The following is an 18,624-nucleotide window of genomic DNA, read 5'->3' as shown; positions in this document are numbered from 1 at the left end:
GCTGAATTGGAGTTGATGAAGACGCAAAGACTGTCAATAACCTACAGAACTTGAGACAAACGCATGCAGTATTAAGCCATGGAACGCCTTGATTGGTCAGTGAGTGTCCAAGGCCTTGTCACACCTAAAACTTGTTTATTCATCATAAACCCAGCCCTTTCGCCCCACCGCCAGCAATCGCGCACCTAATAACGGATGTGAAAATAGCTAAAATATTTCTGACACACCCCCGGACCTATAGTGCAACCGCCAGCGCTTAGATTGACAGTTGGGTTAGGTTTGTTGAAAATAGAGCCTTTAATGTTCTATTACGTTGACTGCTGTTTAATTTGGAGAGAACCCCACAGTAGCTTTAGTGGCAGATGCTAGGCTGTGCAATGTGTCATGAGTGCAGTAACCAGTAAACAGCATGATGCCTGTTGCCTGACTTTACCCTCACCGATCTAACTTGGCATGTCTCCAGCAGCAGTCATCTGCTCCTCCTCCTTGCCTCCTCTTCCTGTCCCCCCCTCCCCCAGTGTCCCGGGCTGAGGTCCTGACGTGTGCCTTGATCGGCCACAGCCCTCCCCTTATCTCCTCTCTGCTGTGGAGAGGGTGTGAGGTCACCCTGGTCAAGCACCTCTCATCCAACCATGCACAGATATAGAAATAAGCATTTAGTAGTGTAAAGTGTTGTACACGTGCAAATGAATCCTGACTGAGACATGTTTGTATGCTGATACTACTTTGCATATTACACTGTAATAAACAGGCCTACAGGGACTGGCTATGGGAGACTGGCTAGGCTTGAGATTTTGACATATTTAACTTATTTATTCACTTTCTGCTTGATTAAAAATAACTTTACCTTGGCAGGCTTGATTGATAAGGACATTCCCCATTCTGAGATGTGTCGTCGACCGACATGACTGTAAATCCTGTGTACATTAGTTTGTAGGCCTATCTTGTGTCTCAATATATCAGATTCATTCATCATTACATCACCCTGCTTTGAATGTATGGAACCCCCATTGCTGTTGAAGAGTGAACATAATGTGTCTCACTGTGTTGTAGGCTATTCCATGTGGGAGGGAGGAAGACCGTGTAGGAGAGAACATAGGCTATCTGTTGGTTGTATGTGATGTGATGTAATGTGGAGAACATTGGCTGCCTGGCACAGGGCCAGGCTCTGCTGTATGGACTCACTGTATCATCTGTGTGGAGAACATGGGCTTCCTCCTGCCTGCTGTATGGACTCACTGTATCATCTGTGTGGAGAACATGGGCTTCCTCCTGCCTGCTGTATGGACTCACTGTATCATCTGTGTGGAGAACATGGGCTTCCTCCTGCCTGCTGTATGGACTCACTGTATCATCTGTGTAGAGAACATGGGCTTCCTCCTGCCTGCTGTATGAACTCACTGTATCATCTGTGTGGAGAACATGGGCTTCCTCCTGCCTGCTGTATGGACTCACTGTATCATCTGTGTAGAGAACATGGGCTTCCTCCTGCCTGCTGTATGGACTCACTGTTTCGTCTAGGGCAGGGGTGTCAAACTCATTTTAGCTCAGGGGCCACATGGAGGAAAATCTATTCCCAAGTGGGCCGGACCGGAAAAATCATGGTATATATATATAACTTAAAAACAACAACTTCAGATTGTTTTCTTTGTTTTAATACGATCAACATACAACATAAAGCTGGAGCCTGAGGACAGTGTGTCCAAAATAGTACAAGCACAACATCACTATTAATCATAAAACACGTCAAGTTTATTTGAAAATTCTAAAGAAAAAGAACACACAAACACACAATGCCTCAGTGATTAACAGAACTGTTTCACAGATCACAGAACTATATCAGGGTGTCATTTCTCAGGCAGAAATGTAGATAAAAATAATGAAATCCTGTTCCCCAAACAAGTGCAAGAACCACAGAGTCAAGAATAGGTTAAATATACAAATAAAATAAAATCAATTAAAAACAATAGCACATCAACATAAAAACATATAAACATAAATCTGAAAGCGTTGCTCAAACTCCCGTAACAGTCCCGTTATTTTATCTTTGAACCGCTTCATGTCTGCCACATGTTGGGTCGCGCACACATTTTTCAGACAGGGGAAGTGAGCTGCATCACCACCGGCAAGTTGCGTCTCCCACAATGACAGCTTCAACTTTAAAGAACGTATGCTGTCATAATACTGCGTGACAACTTTGTTGCGCCCTTGCAGCTGTTTGTTCAAGTTATTCAGGTGCTCTGTAACATCCACCATAAATGCAAGGTCCGGCATCCATTCTGCGGAATGAAATTCTAACACTGGTTTGCCCTTTTCTTCCATGAACTGTTCAATTTCTTCTCGTAAATCAAAGAAACGCCTCAGCACAGCACCTGGGCTTAACCATCTTACCTCAGTGTGGTATGGCAGGCCATAGATGTGGTCTTTCTCTCTGAGAAGGCTGTCAAACTGACGGTGATTCAGGCTTCTGGATCGGATGAAATTAACAGTTTGGATGATCACCTTCATGACGTTATCCATCTTTAATGACTTGCAACACAAAGCCTCCTGGTGCAAAATACAGTGAAAAGTCAAAAAATCACGTCCTCCATTTGCAGATTGCACTTTCTCTCTGAACTTTGTCACAACGCCTGCTTTTTTCCCGATCATTGAGGGTGCACCATCTGTAGCCAGGCTGACAGCGCGGGACCAGTCCACTCCGACCCTGTCCAGCGCGCCGACGAGTGCGGTAAAAATATCAGCTGCTGTCGTTGTATCTGTCATCGGCACCAACTCCACGAACTCCTCGGTGACGGTCAATGTGTCATCAACTCCGCGGATGAAAAAATGGCCAGTTGTGCAACATCTGTAATGTCCGTGCTTTCATCAATTGCAACCGAAAACGCAATAAATGACTTTACTTTTTGCTTCAACTGGCTGTCCAAATCCACTGAAAGATCGGAAATCCTGTCTGCATCTGTGTTTCTTGTCAGGCTGATATTTGCAAAAGCCTGCCGCTTTTCAGGGCACACAATCTCCGCTGCCTTCATCATGCATGTTTTTACAAATTCACCCTCACTAAATGGTTTTGAAGCCACTGCGATTTCATTAGCAATGAGGTAGCTAGCTTTCACTGCAGCGTCACTGATGTCTCGGCTGTGAGTAAACACAGACTGCTGTTTCTTCAGACCCGCCAACAGTTCATTCACCTTCTCTCATCTCCGCTGTCCTTGAAAGTTGTCATATTTGTCGGCATGAAGACTCACATAGTGGCGACGACGGTTATATTCTTTCAGCACTGCAACATGCTCTGAACACACCAAACATACAGCTTTCCCATTCAATTCCGTGATTAAATAGGATGACCATTTTTCTTGGAACACTCTGCACTCTGCGTCCACTTTTCTCTTTTTTGACAGAGACATATTGGGGCAATGAGGGTGCCAAAGCACATAATGTTAAAAGTAGAAGCCGTAATAAATATCGCGGGCAAAACAAAGTAGCTCATTGGCTGCACGTGCTTGACCTACTTGCTCTGCCCCGGTATAAACAGTTTGCTTGCTTAACACAATTGCTATTGCGCCATCCAGTGGACGCAATTGGAACAGCAGTTTATTTTATTGAAAAATTGCAGCGCATTTTTATACTTTACACATTTTTTTTCATTTTTTTTTTATCATCTCGCGGGCCGGATTAAACCCGTTTGCGGGCCTGATCCGGCCCGCGGGCCGTACATTTGACACCCCTGGTCTAGGGAATCCTAATAAATTCCTGCAGCCTGGCTGTACGCTCCGGTCATTTATATTTCCTCAGCCTCTAGCTGTCAGACACAGACCGACTTGGTGATAGGCCTAGTACAGCCTTGTACTGTACTATGCTGTGTATATAGGTCAGGTAGAAGACAGTGATTTCTGCTGGGGCCCGGCACGCGGAACCGCCCTCCATTTAAACTTAGCTGAGACTTTCACTGACTGGCCGTGAAGTTAGAGGAAGTGAAGAAGGGATCCCATGACTGACTCATTCACAAGCTTAATGATACTGTTATAGTACTGTAATGTAGTGTAGATTTTAAATTGAGACCTAACTGAAAGTGAATGAGTGATGAGCTAGGCTGAGTTGTAGTGTAGTAGCTCTTCTCTTGCCCTGTCTCATTGTGTGTTGGATGGAAGTTAGTAACACATTTACCTCCTGTATAAAAGTGCTGAGCTCAGCAGTCAGCCAGCACGGCCTGATGGCTGCTGCCACCCGGTGTGTCCTTCCTGTTTGTTGGTCAGCCTCCACGTCACCATGGTTACTAGAAACAAAGACAGGAAGTTACACGGGCAGACCCCGTTTTCCTGGTAATGGAGATCCAGAGTGAACTGGCATCCCGTAAAATAACCCTGGTCTCCATCTACTTCTCCCCTAGCCCCCCAGTCAGTGGAGTTTTACCTTGACATTAGGCCTACATGTCCCAGCATTATAGCCTAGGCCCAGCTGACCGTAGCCCATAGCTGACTGTGATTCCCCACAGCCTATGTGTGTCAGTGTTTCTCATATATCACTTTGGCAATAATCAACTAACCTAATGGAGCTATTTGTTTTCTGCTGTAGATAAATTGTAGCTTAACTGCGGCCAAGTGTGCATTAAAACACTTGTCCAGATGCATGTTAATCAATATATGCAACAGTAATGAAACATTTGTTTTGTGTCATTTTCACCGTTTGGATGATAAATTCTCTATCCCGGATGCCATTTATTTGACTGGCAGCCAGTCAAACAGTAATATGCACAGTTTGCACATCTAGTGAAATTCTGTTTGTGTGTGTTGATGTTGAGCTGACAGGTTTGCTGGAGACATTCACATGAAGCTGGGAAAGATATGACAGAAATCCCCCGAGGCATGACAAAGAAAAGAGAGGGAAAGAGAGGGAAAGAGAGGGAAAGAGAGGGAAAGAGAGGGAAATGGGGATGGTGTTGAGGAGGGGTAAAGATATGACAATACAGTGGGTTGGGTGACATGCAGAGGCTTCGGAAATAGACTTTCAAGACCGGCTTACTGCTCTGCCTTTACAGTGACATTAATTGTTTCTTATCTCTGTGTGCTGACTGTATGATTAATTGATTCCTGTTGATCTTTTATTTTCTGTCTGTCATGTGCGGGTAGTGTGCTCAGTTTTTGAATGGAAATGTCTGTCTTTGGGGCTCAGACACACCAATAGCATTTGCTGGCCGAGAGTACTTAGCACCTCTGAACGTAATTTGCGAACCGAGTGCGCACCGATTTTACATGTAGAATCATGTTTGGCAGTCAGATGTCTGCAGCGGGTGGTCCCTAAACACAGAGCGCTGAACGATCGGCAGAAGAACGCTAGATCCACATTTGGTGCGATGTGTGCGAGCCTTTACTCAGAAACCAAGCTGAAGTAACAAAGTGTTGTGTCAAGCCTCCACATTACCCATAAGCACTCCATTATGTTGCGCCAGATGTTATGCATTTCAATGGGGACGTCCACAACGGAGTGGAATCACAACGCCCCCTTGCGTTTGAAGGATCTGTTGGGAGACGGACTCCACATACTTTAAATGTTTTCAAACTTTGTCATCTTCAGTCCAGCCAGAGTCCGTCGAAGAACAGGAAGTTACCAAACCACAGAAGAAGATGAAAATGTGGTTTTCGGTGAAGGCTTAATGGGATAGCTAGCAACTTGTTAACAATTACCCATTCCTATAAGTGATTACTATTTTAATAGTAATATTAAATACAATTATATTATATGACTGCTGCCTCCCATTTAAGTTTATTGTGATGGTAATGACATTTATTTTTGAGGTGGAGGTTGCTAGCTACAGTGGTATCTTCAACCTAGGCTAGCTAGCTAGCTGCTCAGCAGTGCAAGCTAGCTTGACGTGCTATAAAGTAACAAGTTGAGGAAAAAGTAACTAAACAAAACATGTTTTATTATCACCTGAAACAATATATTCATCATGTCTTGAATGAAAAGGTCATATTTTAAAATCTCCCAAAATAAATGTGATCTCTGGCTCTCCTCCATCTTGCGTTACAAACACTACACTTGTCCGTTCAGTAGCGGGGCAAGACTCTGTTATGATGACGTACGGCGTAATGAAATACGTCACGATGTAAATGGGGCATCAGATTACAGCAGTTACAGTTCCTGTGTTTACCTGTACTAATCCCGGACACCCAGAACAAAACATTTTGCATAATTGTGTCAAATGCTCGATCAAATTCTTCAAGAAGATGTGTTAGAACATGTACATTTTACATTTACATTTTAGTCATTTAGCAGACGCTCTTATCCAGAGCGACTTACAGTTAGTGAGTGCATACATTCTTTTTTTATTTTTTCATACTGGCCCCCCGTGGGAATCGAACCCACAACCCTGGCGTTGCAAACGCCATGCTCTACCAACTGAGCTACATCCCTGCCGGCTATTCCCTCCCCTACCCTGGACGAAGCTGGGCCAATTGTGCGCCGCCCCATGGGTCTCCCGGTCGCGGCCGGCTACGACAGAGCCTGGATTCGAACCAGGATCTCTAGTGGCACAGCAACATGTACTAACGAGAATAACGAAGTCTCCACCCCTCTAAACCGAAACTCTCAGCCAGTTTGGGGCAAGTCTATGGCAAGTCAATGGGCTAAATGTCCCATCTCGAAATGATCAGTGACGAAAAATCTGCGGACCGGAACAAAGTTCATAATTAGTCATTGTATCCCACAGTCTGTCGACGGATGCTACAGCCATTTATGTTATGTGCATGTGTCAACGAGAAATGACCTGTACTGGTACGGTGTGGAGGTTGTCATGGTATCCAGCTAAGGCCATGCCTGGAGGGAGGGAGGGGTAGAGTGGAGAGAGAGATGTGTCAGTAGGCTATGCTACACAGAAGCAGGAAGGACAGGGCTTGGTCCCTTCCTTGAAAAAGCCTTCACAACAGTGTGAAGGGAGTTGTTACAGGATACAGTTAATTTTCACCGCAATATTAGGTTTAAAGGTCTGTGGAAGGGTGTGTACAATGTACTACTCAACCTCATCGTACATAGGCTACATTGACTCATTTAGCCTACTTGTGCAACATGAAATAGATGCATAATACTCGCTATCAGGGCCAACTTCAAATACCGACATCAATGTGAAAGTAACCGGAGCATAAAACAGCTGACTGTGAATGCAAACAGTACCAGATAAATCCTACACATGCATTGAAATAAAAGGCATACATCAAAGGAATTACTTAGGCCTACAATTGACAAGGACAAGACAAACCAACTCGACCAAGGACTGAAGAAAAATCAAACCATTAAGGCCGCACCCGTGATTCAGCACCGCATAGTGGAGCCTTATGGGGTGTGGCTGAATGGACAGCGTCTCTGTCTAGTAGCCAGCTAGAATTAGGCTATTCAGTTTGTGGGCCGTTAGACATTTTCTGGGCACAGTTGAGTAGCCTGCAATGCTTTATATGAAAATCATAACTGCCACACAGATCTTTACAAATTGTAGGACCCTGCTATATGAAGCCACCCTTGTGGACCGGTGCATACAGTTACTATGACAGTGTCATTGTCTCATGCACTTCCCTGCTCTGCATTCAGAAATATTCATTATAATGTGTGCGCCCAGCTCATTTTGTCTGTATTATTCACCAGGGAAGGGAAACATTCTGCGAATATTGAAGCATTGTATCAACAAGGTGTTTCTGAGAATATTTAAACATTTTGTATCAACAAGACTGCTCCGAGAAGATTAATATTGCAACATAGTAGCCAACGCGGAGGCGGCCCGCAAGCATTTTTCCCCGGGCCAGCTTGTCTCTTTCTGATATTATTGTGTTGCCTACGCAGCATCTGGGTGCTCATTATATACAAAAAACAGCCCTACATCCACACTATAGCCAAATTATGTTTAATTACGTTTTGCCGGCAAGATTTATCTGTTAGAATATCTCATTTTAATTCAGGAAGATGGACGAGCAAGACTGATAGAGTGAGAGGTGGAAATGCATTATATCAGAGGCAGGTAGGCTACAGGTAGGGATGCAGACAGAGGATGATGATGATGATGTAGGTCTACAGCAAGAACTTAAAAAAGTTAGCCCAAATAGGTAATCATTAGTCATTTGCATGATCAATTATCATTCTGTCACTGCATGACAATGCACGTTTGTTATAGCCTACAATTGTTATTGTCTTTGAAGCCAAAAACAAGACATGTATTTTGGGGAAATGCTCTAAATAGCAAGTTGTTCAGTTGTTTATTTTCATACCAATAGGCCTACATGAAACCAAAATTGCACTAGCCCACTGGGCAAAATAAATAAAAATAACAATTAGGCTTACTGCTATCACAACCTATATTTTAATAGCAATAAAACAGCTTTTGGTTTTGAATGGTCACCAAAAAGGAGGCCTCCCCACTTCCCAATTAAATTAACCCCTGGCTATCAGATTACAACAAGGTTTACAAGACCAAGTTCAAATGCCGACATCAATTCAAAAGCAATCGGCGCACTGCCTAAACCTCTGACCGGCAAAGCAAATGGCACTGTCTCTGACAGAAAAGGCGCACATGCTGGCAGCAATGCTCCGCATGGTCCTAAAGCCAGCCGTTACGGTAAACAGCCATTGTATTTTAAATCTGGATTGGAATTTTTGTCTGCTTTTTTTGTTGTTGCCTACCCACATGACGCCCCTGCTGGGGGAAGAGGGCGGTGGGCTGAGAAAATGTGGTGTTGGGGGGGGTGGGGCTATGAAGCTGTATGAGGGTATGACTCTGTTTGGAGATTACTTCACTTGTGCGTGGTCAATGTGTGTTGGATTAATCTACTATTTCCATGACTCTTTCTGTTGTTAACTCCCAGTTTGACACTGCTCTAAGAATTTCTACAACTGTTCTCACTGAAGCTCAAAGGCCATGATTGTTAAAATATATGTTATTAAACAGCCTTGTCAAGGGATATCAAGTTGGCCAGAGCATATTATAATTTCACCCACTGAACTAGTTTGACATAATCTCCCTAGGCACTAAAAGTCACCTGACAGCAACTGTCAAGTTTTCTGTGTATGCAGAGCTATTGCCCTACCCTGAAGGTGTCTAACTGTCTCTTTCTCTGAGGTTGTCTATGAATTAGGATGTCCTTAAGAGGGATTTATCGTATTTCAAAATGACTCCCAACAGTAGTAGGCATGATGGCTTCATTGCGTTTGATCAGTGGTATTGCCCTTTAGATGGTGAACCCCACTAAGCCAGGCGGTATCCAGATTGTCATATCATCATGCCATCTTTCTTTCATCCCAGGATTTCCTGGAGAAGAATGGCGGAGAAAAAAACAGCTAGTAGGAAGCACAGGGGGGGAAATGGCAACTGTACATATAACTCATCCAGATCTCTTTCAATTTACAAACAAACACGTGGCTCAACTGTTCTGGGGAACTACGGTAAGCTTCATAATGTAAAATAATGTGACGGGTGAAATGAAGAACGCCATCTGCTTTATCTCTTAATGTATTGCACAAGTTGACTGTGGGTATTAACTTAAAAAGGAGCTACAAGTATTCAAATTTATTGGAAAACGTCAAATAAATAGTTTTGACGGTATTGAAAAACCATCCTGTGGCTTTTCCCAAATAGCACAGTATACACAATATGTTGCCCAAGCCTTGTAGACTGTTGACTGGGCAGTGTGTGTAGTACTGTTTACTGTGTGTAATATCGATATTGTTTGTGTGTGTGTTTTTTACTCACTATCTAACTGTTGTGTCCTCTGTGTCCACAGGTGGTGTCAGTGAGTGTTTGAGCATAGTGACGGTGTGTGTGTGTGTGTGACGGTGTGTGTGTGTGTGTGTGTGTGAGAGACAGAGACCAGCGATGGCAGCCAGTAAGAATAAGACCCAGAGTTCTCTGGCCCTGCACAAGGTCATCATGGTGGGCAGTGGTGGTGTGGGCAAGTCTGCACTCACACTGCAGTTCATGTACGACGAGGTGAGAACATGCACACACTTAGCTCAACTCACTGCATAGCTACAGCAGTATTGACATGGTTTATGCTCACAAAACTGAGCATGCTATGTTTGCTAGCCTGTCATACTCCATTGTTACATTGTGTTGAACCCTGTTATCTAACTTGACAATAATTAAATAAAAGTTCACATTACCCGAAGTTCAACATTTTCCAGTTTTGTACTGTGACACAATGACTGTGTGGTTGAGGTGTTCCTCTTTGTCCTCTGTCCAGTTTGTGGAGGACTATGAGACACCAAGGCAGACGGCTACATATTATCTGCCTAATGTAGTCTTGTCTGCTGGAGACATTCTGACGGTTCTGTGGTTTCCTCCTAGTTCGTAGAGGACTACGAGCCCACCAAGGCAGACAGCTACAGGAAGAAGGTAGTGCTGGATGGAGAGGAGGTCCAGATCGATATCCTGGACACGGCTGGACAGGAGGACTACGCTGCCATCAGAGACAACTACTTTAGGAGTGGAGAGGGCTTCCTGCTTGTCTTCTCCATCACAGAACACGAGTCCTTCATGGCCACTGCAGAGTTCAGGTTGGTGATCCTTCATTAGTTAGTATGTATGGCGGTGATGACAGTCTTATGGCAGTGAGTCAGATTGGAGAGTCACAATGATGACCGTAACGATAGAAGACTCAAGCCATGGTTAGTGTGTGTGTGTGTTTGCCTGCGTATGTGTTTCCATGATTTTTTTGCTTGCAAGAAGAGGTGCATGCATCTATGACCTTTGCACCTTTTAAATGCTAGTTTGTGGATCTAAAATCCTATTAAGTCTTTACAATGTGTGTGTTTTAGGGAGCAGATCCTGCGTGTGAAAGCAGAGGAGGATAAGATTCCTCTGTTGGTGGTGGGGAACAAGTCTGACTTGGAGGACCGCAGACAGGTGTCTGTAGATGAGGCCCGAGCCAAGGCAGAGGAGTGGGGGGTGCAGTACGTGGAGACATCAGCCAAGACACGAGCCAACGTCGATAAGGTACAGTCACTGTGTGTGTGTGTGTGTGTGTGTGTGTGTGTGTAATTACATATTGCAGACAATTTTCTTCTACAGTGGGGAAAAAAAGTATTTAGTCAGCCACCAATTGTGCAAGTTCTCCCACTTAAAAAGATGAGAGAGGCCTGTAATTTTCATCATAGGTACACGTCAACTATGACAAACAAATTGAGAAGAAAAAAATCCAGAAATTCACATTGTAGGATTTTTAATGAATTTATTTGCAAATTATGGTGGAAAATAAGTATTTGGTCACCTACAAACAAGCAAGATTTCTGGCTCTCACAGACCTGTAACTTCTTCTTTAAGAGGCTCCTCTGTCCTCCACTCGTTACCTGTATTAATGGCACCTGTTTGAACTTGTTATCAGTATAAAAGACACCTGTCCACAACCTCAAACAGTCACAATCCAAACTCCACTATGGCCAAGACCAAAGAGCTGTCAAAGGACACCAGAAACAAAATTGTAGACCTGCACCAGGCTGGAAAGACTGAATCTGCAATAGGTAAGCAGCTTGGTTTGAAGAAATCAACTGTGGGAGCAATTATTAGGAAATGGAAGACATACAAGACCACTGATAATCTCCCTCGATCTGGGGCTCCACGCAAGATCTCACCCCTTGGGGTCAAAATGATCACAAGAACGGTGAGCAAAAATCCCAGAACCACACGGGGGGACCTAGTGAATGACCTGCAAAGAGCTGGGACCAAAGTAACAAAGCCTATCATCAGTAACACACTACGCCGCCAGGGACTCAAATCCTGCAGTACCAGACGTGTCCCCCTGCTTAAGCCAGTACATGTCCAGGCCCATCTGAAGTTTGCTGCATTTGGATGATCCAGAAGAGGATTGGGAGAATGTCATATGGTCAGATGAAACCAAAATAGAACTTTTTGGTAAAAACTCAACTCGTCGTGTTTGGAGGACAAAGAATGCTGAGTTGAATCCAAAGAACACCATACCTACTGTGAAGCATGGGGGTGGAAACATCATGCTTTGGGGCTGTTTTTCTGCAACGGGACCAGGACGACTGATCCGTGTAAAGGAAAGAATGAATGGGGCCATGTATCGTGAGATTTTGAGTGAAAACCTCCTTCCATCAGCAAGGGCATTGAAGATGAAACGTGGCTGGGTCTTTCAGCATGACAATGATCCCAAACACACCGCCCGGGCAACGAAGGAGTGGCTTCGTAAGAAGCATTTCAAGGTCCTGGAGTGGCCTAGCCAGTCTCCAGATCTCAACCCCATAGAAAATCTTTGGAGGGGAGTTGAAAGTCTGTGTTGCCCAGCGACAGCCCCAAAACATCACTGCTCTAGAGGAGATCTGCATGGAGGAATGGGCCAAAATACCAGCAACAGTGTGTGAAAACCTTGTGAAGACTTACAGAAAACGTTTGACCTGTGTCATTGCCAACAAAGGGTATATTACAAAGTATTGAGAAACTTTTGTTATTGACCAAATACTTATTTTCCACCATAATTTGCAAATAAATTCATTAAAAATCCTACAATGTGATTTTCTGGAAAAAAAAATCTCATTTTGTCTGTCATAGTTGACGTGTATCTACGATGAAAATTACAGGCCTCTCTCATCTTTTTAAGTGGGAGAACTTGCACAATTGGTGGCTGACTAAATACTTTTTTTCCCCACTGTATATGCCATTTTCAAGGTGATCAAGTGATTTGGAAAATAGTGGTGGACTATCACTTTAATAATGGTTTGTTCAGGTAAATGTGTGTGGTAACATTGTTTCTTTTCATTCTCAAGGTATTCTTTGACCTGATGCGGGAGGTGCGGGGCAAGAAGATGTCGGAAAACAAGGACAAAAACGGCAAGGGAAAGCACAAGAATAAGAACAAGAAGAGTTTCAAAGAGCGATGCTGTTTACTCTGAACCCAACATGGACCTTTACAACACAAAACGCCACAATCTATCATTACGCTGAGGAACCAACCAGCTCAGAATCACATCAGAGCATCCATCCTCACGTTGAGTTGAAAGATGTCTGTTAGTTTTTAATCTGGCCATAGTAGTGTTGTTTAGCAGGTTTGGGGTCAGTTCTATTTAAACTCAGTCAATTCTGGAAGTAAACTAAAATTCAAATTGCAATTTTGCTCATTGCTTTTCAATATGGAAAATTGGAATTTGGAATTTCAGTTTACTTGTTGAAGTGAAATGGAATTGTTCCCAACCCAGGTGTTTACCACATTCTCAACCACTGTTTTTGCATCTAAAACTAAAGGTTTGTTAGATATCCTGACCGTTTGTTTTTAAATGGAAGGTGACCACTGTTCTGCGACTTGGACTGCAATGCTTGACCTCTCCCCTGATAACAACAACCCAATTACCAAACTGCCCCCAACACTAACTTCAGTCTGCTTGGATCTTGTTCTGTCTATCTCAATATATCTGTCCTTTATGATCAACTTATGGTCATGCCATTTATTTTAGTCTAGAATGGAAATGGATCTGTGAATGGGGATAGGATCAGTCAAGGACAGAAATGTAGCGAAACTATTTTCAGTGCTTTTCAATGATGTCTGTCTATGTGATATGGACATCAGACTAACCTGTGTTTTTTAATGAACAAAAATAATATTTACTAGTTAGTAAGAGTTGGGGACTAGGACTGAACTTGTCATTGTTTCCTCTACAATAGGATAAAGCAATTGTCAATCAAGAAGGCTCATTGCCTTAGGATTCAAAACACGTGATATTATTAGGGCCAGTCAGTTTACATTGTCTGGAAAAACTCCTGTCCCCAGTCTAAGTATGATGGATATTGAAGTGTGAAGTTGTAAGAGTTTACTAACCAGAGGTCCTGTGGCAATGGGCAGGCAGTGTATCTAGAGCCCCCTGCTGGCACTCCCTGGTAAATACAGGAACTGAAATGGAACCTCCGCCACATCCATTAGTCCATTAGATATGGGTCAGTTGGCACCATAACTATCAGCCAGTCACCTTCAGCTTTTTGTTATTAATATTTGTACTTTTTATGGGTTTTAGTCAAATGTTTTTTTTTTATAGAAAGTGCACTACATTGTTGCCAATACATTACAAAAATAACTGTTGAGAGTTTGTGCCAACAACATTAAGGAAAACATGATATCGCCTACCAACTAATCACACCTCTCTATATAAATAATGTTTGTTAATTAACTGAGTGAATGTATGTGCAACAGACAACAGTTGATACTTCTGGTTCCTTTGTGTCCGTGTGAATGAAACCTGGGTCATGTTATTTGGCACCAAATGGAAGAAAATGGACTGAAACTTTTTATGTTTTTATTTTTGGTTGCTGAAAAATACTTTTTAAACGTATTGTGCCCTAATGAACGCCACTCTGGTGAGGGACACTGTGTTTGTTTGCTGTTACTGTTGTATCAGTCACTCTGTTCTTCCCTACAACAGTAAAGCAATATTTCCAACAACTGTCCTAACCAGTCTGCTCTTTTATAACAATGTGTGTCCTCTTTTCTGTTCTTTTAAAGCTAGTCTACTGTTGCTAGGTTTTTCACTGTCTTTTCTGAACAACAAAAAAGACTGAAGTATATGTTGCCAAATAAATGCATTTTTCTTTGTAATTTTGGGGTGGTCTTCTTAAAGTAAAATTGCCAATACTGTGTGTAAAATGTATTTGATTCAACCAGATGGATGTAGAGGAGACTATTTCCTTTGATGTACTTGTTTTGAATGTATATTTGGAAATGCAGACTAGTATTTCAGTGCTTGATAAACCTCTCAACTGTGTTTCTGATTGCATACATGTGCAGTAGCCTACAGTTACCATCCTATTGTATGTAAAGTAATGGTTTGCATCAAGTCGTTATACACCAGGGAAGGAAAAATACCATACAGTGTCCTTAGCTGGTCATTTGGCGTCATTTGAATGGATACATGTTATGATGGTGCATAGAACAAGGCTCTACAACCCTGTTCCTTTAGACCTGCCGTCCTGTAAGATTTCGCTCCAACCTTAATCTAGGGGTTGATTCTGATAATTAGCTGAATCCGGTTAGTTACAACTGGGGTTGGATTGAAAACCTACAGGAGGATAGCGCTCCAGGAACAGGGTTAGAGAGCCCTGGCATAGGAATTAAAGACATGCTCCAGTACTTTGGCAACTAAGAAAGTATTTGGGCTGGATGTGTCAATGTGTAGTTCATACTTGCATAATTTATGAGCAGAATTACTGTTGTACCTCAATTAGCCATGAAATCCCTAGTTTGAAAGTGACTGTTTTCTTAAAGCTGTGCCACGCCATTTTCCCTACATTTACCCCTACAGGGAAGCCAATGAGCTTCAGCCTCTCGCATTTGAGTGACAGCTAGCAAGAGGCCTGCCCAGTGTTACCCAATGAGGTTACAGGGCGGGCTCAGTGGACAAAGCAGAGAGAGCAATGACATGGTGGACATTTCTGCTCATATGTGACGTAGTGCGCAATTGTCGGGGACCACTTTTTGCTCGTGAGTGCTACTTTCAGAACTACTGGCTAAAAAGTATACAAAAGTACCGGAGAATCTCTTTAATGGGTGTAGCCATTAAACATTTATATTATAAAGTTAGTATATACTTGCTTGTTTCATTCAGGCGGCAGGTAGCTTAGTGGTTAAGAGCGTTGTGCCAGTAACCGAAAGGTTGCTGGTTCTAATCCCCGAGCTGACTAGGTGAAAAATCTGTCGACGTGCCCTTGAGCAAGGCACTTAACCCTAATTGCTCTGGATAAGAGCGTCTACTAAAATGTAAATTACAGTCATAAAGCATACATATTTTAATAAGATACTGCCCAGGAGTTTACAGAATTAGTTGTATTTTTTATAGGGGAAAACAGGACATTATTAGGGTCCTTAGCTTGACAGCTCAATACCGCTGAGACTGCAGGCCAGACTGCGTTACAGCTCTATAACTATAGACTTGCTTGGACTATCAAGCTAGCTATCTAACTGGTATAGGCTACAGCTAGCTAGATTTGGATGGTTATGTTGTTCAAATTTTCAGGTGAATTCTTTATTTACTAATACAAATTTTTATTCTGATTTATCTGGCATTAGACTGGCATAGGCTGGCTAGCTAGCTAGCTTGCTTATAGGTATCCATTTTGATGATTATGTTGGTAAATAAAAGGGCACTCATTTCGGGAGACGTTTTAACAAACCAATATTTTGGGACCGGATGGATCTTTTCTTTTCTCTTACTGGCTAGTTCGCTCGCCCCCTGAAAAGCTCTGTTCTAGTTTTGGGCAAATTCGAACATGTGAAGGAGGAGAGGATTGGGGAAAATGGTGGGTTCTTGGGCTGCTCGGATGATCTGTTAACAGGATATTTCACCTCAACCTCACATGTAGGCCATGCACATGTGGACAATATTGTAACAACTGAACATATTTCCATGAAACTTTGAACACCAGAAGGTTTACTGGTTATACCGTTCCTTCTTGCCTTCCACGTTCACATTACTAACTCAAAACAGTCTGACCGGACGGCATGACAACTCGTGGGCTAGCTAGCTGGTTTGAAAACATGCTAGCTTTGCCAGCTACATCCGGAATTTCAAACAGAATAAATACTGCACTTTGAACCCCAAAACTTCTTAGCTAGACTTTGGTCATTTTCCTAAACATATCATGAGAATGAAATTGCAAACTTACACAGTTTTATTGTTTTAGTAAGAGAGGAAGAGGTGGTTATATACACTGAGTATACCAAACATTAAGAACACCTGCTCTTTCAATGTCAGACTGACCAGGTGAATCCAGGTGAAAGCGATGACCTTTATTGATGTCTACTACCATTTTTAAGCCTTGAGACAATTGAGACATGGATTGTGTATGTGTGCCATTCAGAGTGAGAATGGGCAAGACAAAATATTTAAGTGCCTTTGAAGGGGGATGATAGTAGGTGCCAGGCGCACCGGTTTAAGTCTAATCAAATCAAATCAAATGTTATTGGTCACATGCGCCGAATACAACAGGTGCAGACATTACAGTGAAATGCTTACTTACAGCCCTTAAGTGTGTCAAGAACTGCAACGCTGCTGGATTTTTCACGCTCAACAGTTTCCCGTGTGTATCAAGAATGGTCCACCACCCAAAGGACATCCAGCCAACTTGACACAACTGTGGGAAGCATTGGAGTCAACATGGGCCAGCATCCCTGTGGAAAGCTTTAGACACCTTGTAGAGTCCATGCCCCAACAAATTGAGGCGGTTCTGAGGACAAAAGGGGGGTTGGGTGTGCAACTCAATATTAGGAAGGTGTTCTGAGTTACTGTTCATATAAAGAAATCAGCCAATTGAAATAAATGCATTAGGCCCTAATCTATGGATTTCACATGACTGGGCAGGGACGCAGCCGTGGGTGGGCCTTGGAGGGCATAGGCCAACCCATTGGGTAGCCAGGACCAGCCAATCAGAATGAGGTTTTCCCCACAAAAGGGCTTAATTACAGACATAAATACTCCTCAGTTTCATCAGCTGTCCAGGTGGCTGGTCTCAGACGATCCCGCAAGTGAAGAAGCTGGTGTGGAGGTCCAGGGCTGGTGTGGTTACACGTGGTCTGTGGTTGTGAGGCCGGTTGGACGTACTGCCAAATTCTCTAAAATGACGTTGGAGGCAGCTTATGGTAGAGAAATGAACATTCAATTATCTGGCAACAGTTCCGGTGAACAGTCCTGCAGTCAGCATGCCAATTGCACGCTCCCTCAAAACTTGAGACATATACATTGGATACATTGGATTGAAAATACATTTCCCAGAAGTAATTAAAATACGTATTTCAAATACCTGTAACAGAAATACTGCGCATCACTGCCATCGCGTAGGTAATGTGAATGCTGGTATTACCAGTAGACTAATGTTTATTTTATTTTACCTCTATTTTACCAAGTAAGTCGACTGAGAACGCATTTTCATATTGTCTGGTGTGTGATTAGTAAAGGTGGATCTAGGCTTATTACCCTCCCTGACATCCAGCTCTGATACATATTTTTCCTATGCCCCTCTAAAGCACACAGATTAGGTGTTATGTTGAACTCAAAGCTTACTTATTTAGAAATGTATGAAAAGGGAAAACTGAGGAAGGCTAATGACCAATGCAGTGTCATCAGTGCACTCCAAAGTATTTTATCATTCCACAGAGTGGCTTGTCCTCTATAACCCTCGTTATATTTGAGCTAATGCTGAGGATGAGTAATGGTCAGTGATAAAGCACCCTCAGTCATTTTACTACACAGAAAGAGAAACAGACTCAGTGTAAGAACTCAGCTCTGGAACAAAACATAAATATAATGGACATAAAATGATATTTTTTTCAGGGCACCGCACTATAGGCCTACTATTGGATGATGGGGAGGCGAGTATACTTGTTGGCCGCAAGGTGGCGGTCACACCATTAATAACTTTTAATGTCTGTGTATCAATGTTCTCTTCTAGTCTTCATAATAGGATGGATGTGTCCATACTGCTGATTATCTCTTTTCATATAGCCAGTAAATTATGTTGGATTGTGCAGTACAAGAGACTCTTGTCAGTAAGACACATTTATCTTTGAGTAATTGTCTCTTTGTAGATGACTGATGATGGATGGTGGATCCCCAAATCTGCTACGCAAACAAAACCCCACACTGTGTAAAGGCCTG

At 42.9% G+C, this 18,624-nt stretch overlaps 1 protein-coding gene across 3 annotated transcripts in view; it reads left to right on the top strand.

Moving 5' to 3' along the window:
- LOC121554855 (ras-related protein Ral-B) overlaps positions 1-14,573 on the top strand; it is a 38,220-nt gene extending 23,647 nt beyond the window's left edge. Inside the window, exons 2-6 of one of the 3 annotated variants that reach the window (XM_041868561.1) lie at positions 5,813-5,814; positions 9,759-9,964; positions 10,322-10,530; positions 10,792-10,969; positions 12,757-14,573. In XM_041868561.1, coding sequence (XP_041724495.1) covers positions 9,851-9,964; positions 10,322-10,530; positions 10,792-10,969; positions 12,757-12,882 — 627 coding nt within the window. In that variant the 5' untranslated portion in view covers positions 5,813-5,814; positions 9,759-9,850 and the 3' untranslated portion in view covers positions 12,883-14,573. Of the gene's footprint in view, positions 1-5,812; positions 5,815-8,811; positions 9,421-9,758; positions 9,965-10,321; positions 10,531-10,791; positions 10,970-12,756 lie in introns of those variants that run through there. The other 2 variants (XM_041868562.2, XM_041868560.1) reach the window with 2 other exon arrangements.
- The last annotated feature ends 4,051 nt before the right edge of the window (positions 14,574-18,624 follow it).

The sequence above is a fragment of the Coregonus clupeaformis genome, chromosome 40 (genome assembly GCF_020615455.1).
Source record: "Coregonus clupeaformis isolate EN_2021a chromosome 40, ASM2061545v1, whole genome shotgun sequence".
Taxonomy (NCBI): domain Eukaryota; kingdom Metazoa; phylum Chordata; class Actinopteri; order Salmoniformes; family Salmonidae; genus Coregonus; species Coregonus clupeaformis.
Note: the sequence above shows the minus strand (reverse complement) of the source record. Positions and strands in the feature narration are given on the sequence as shown.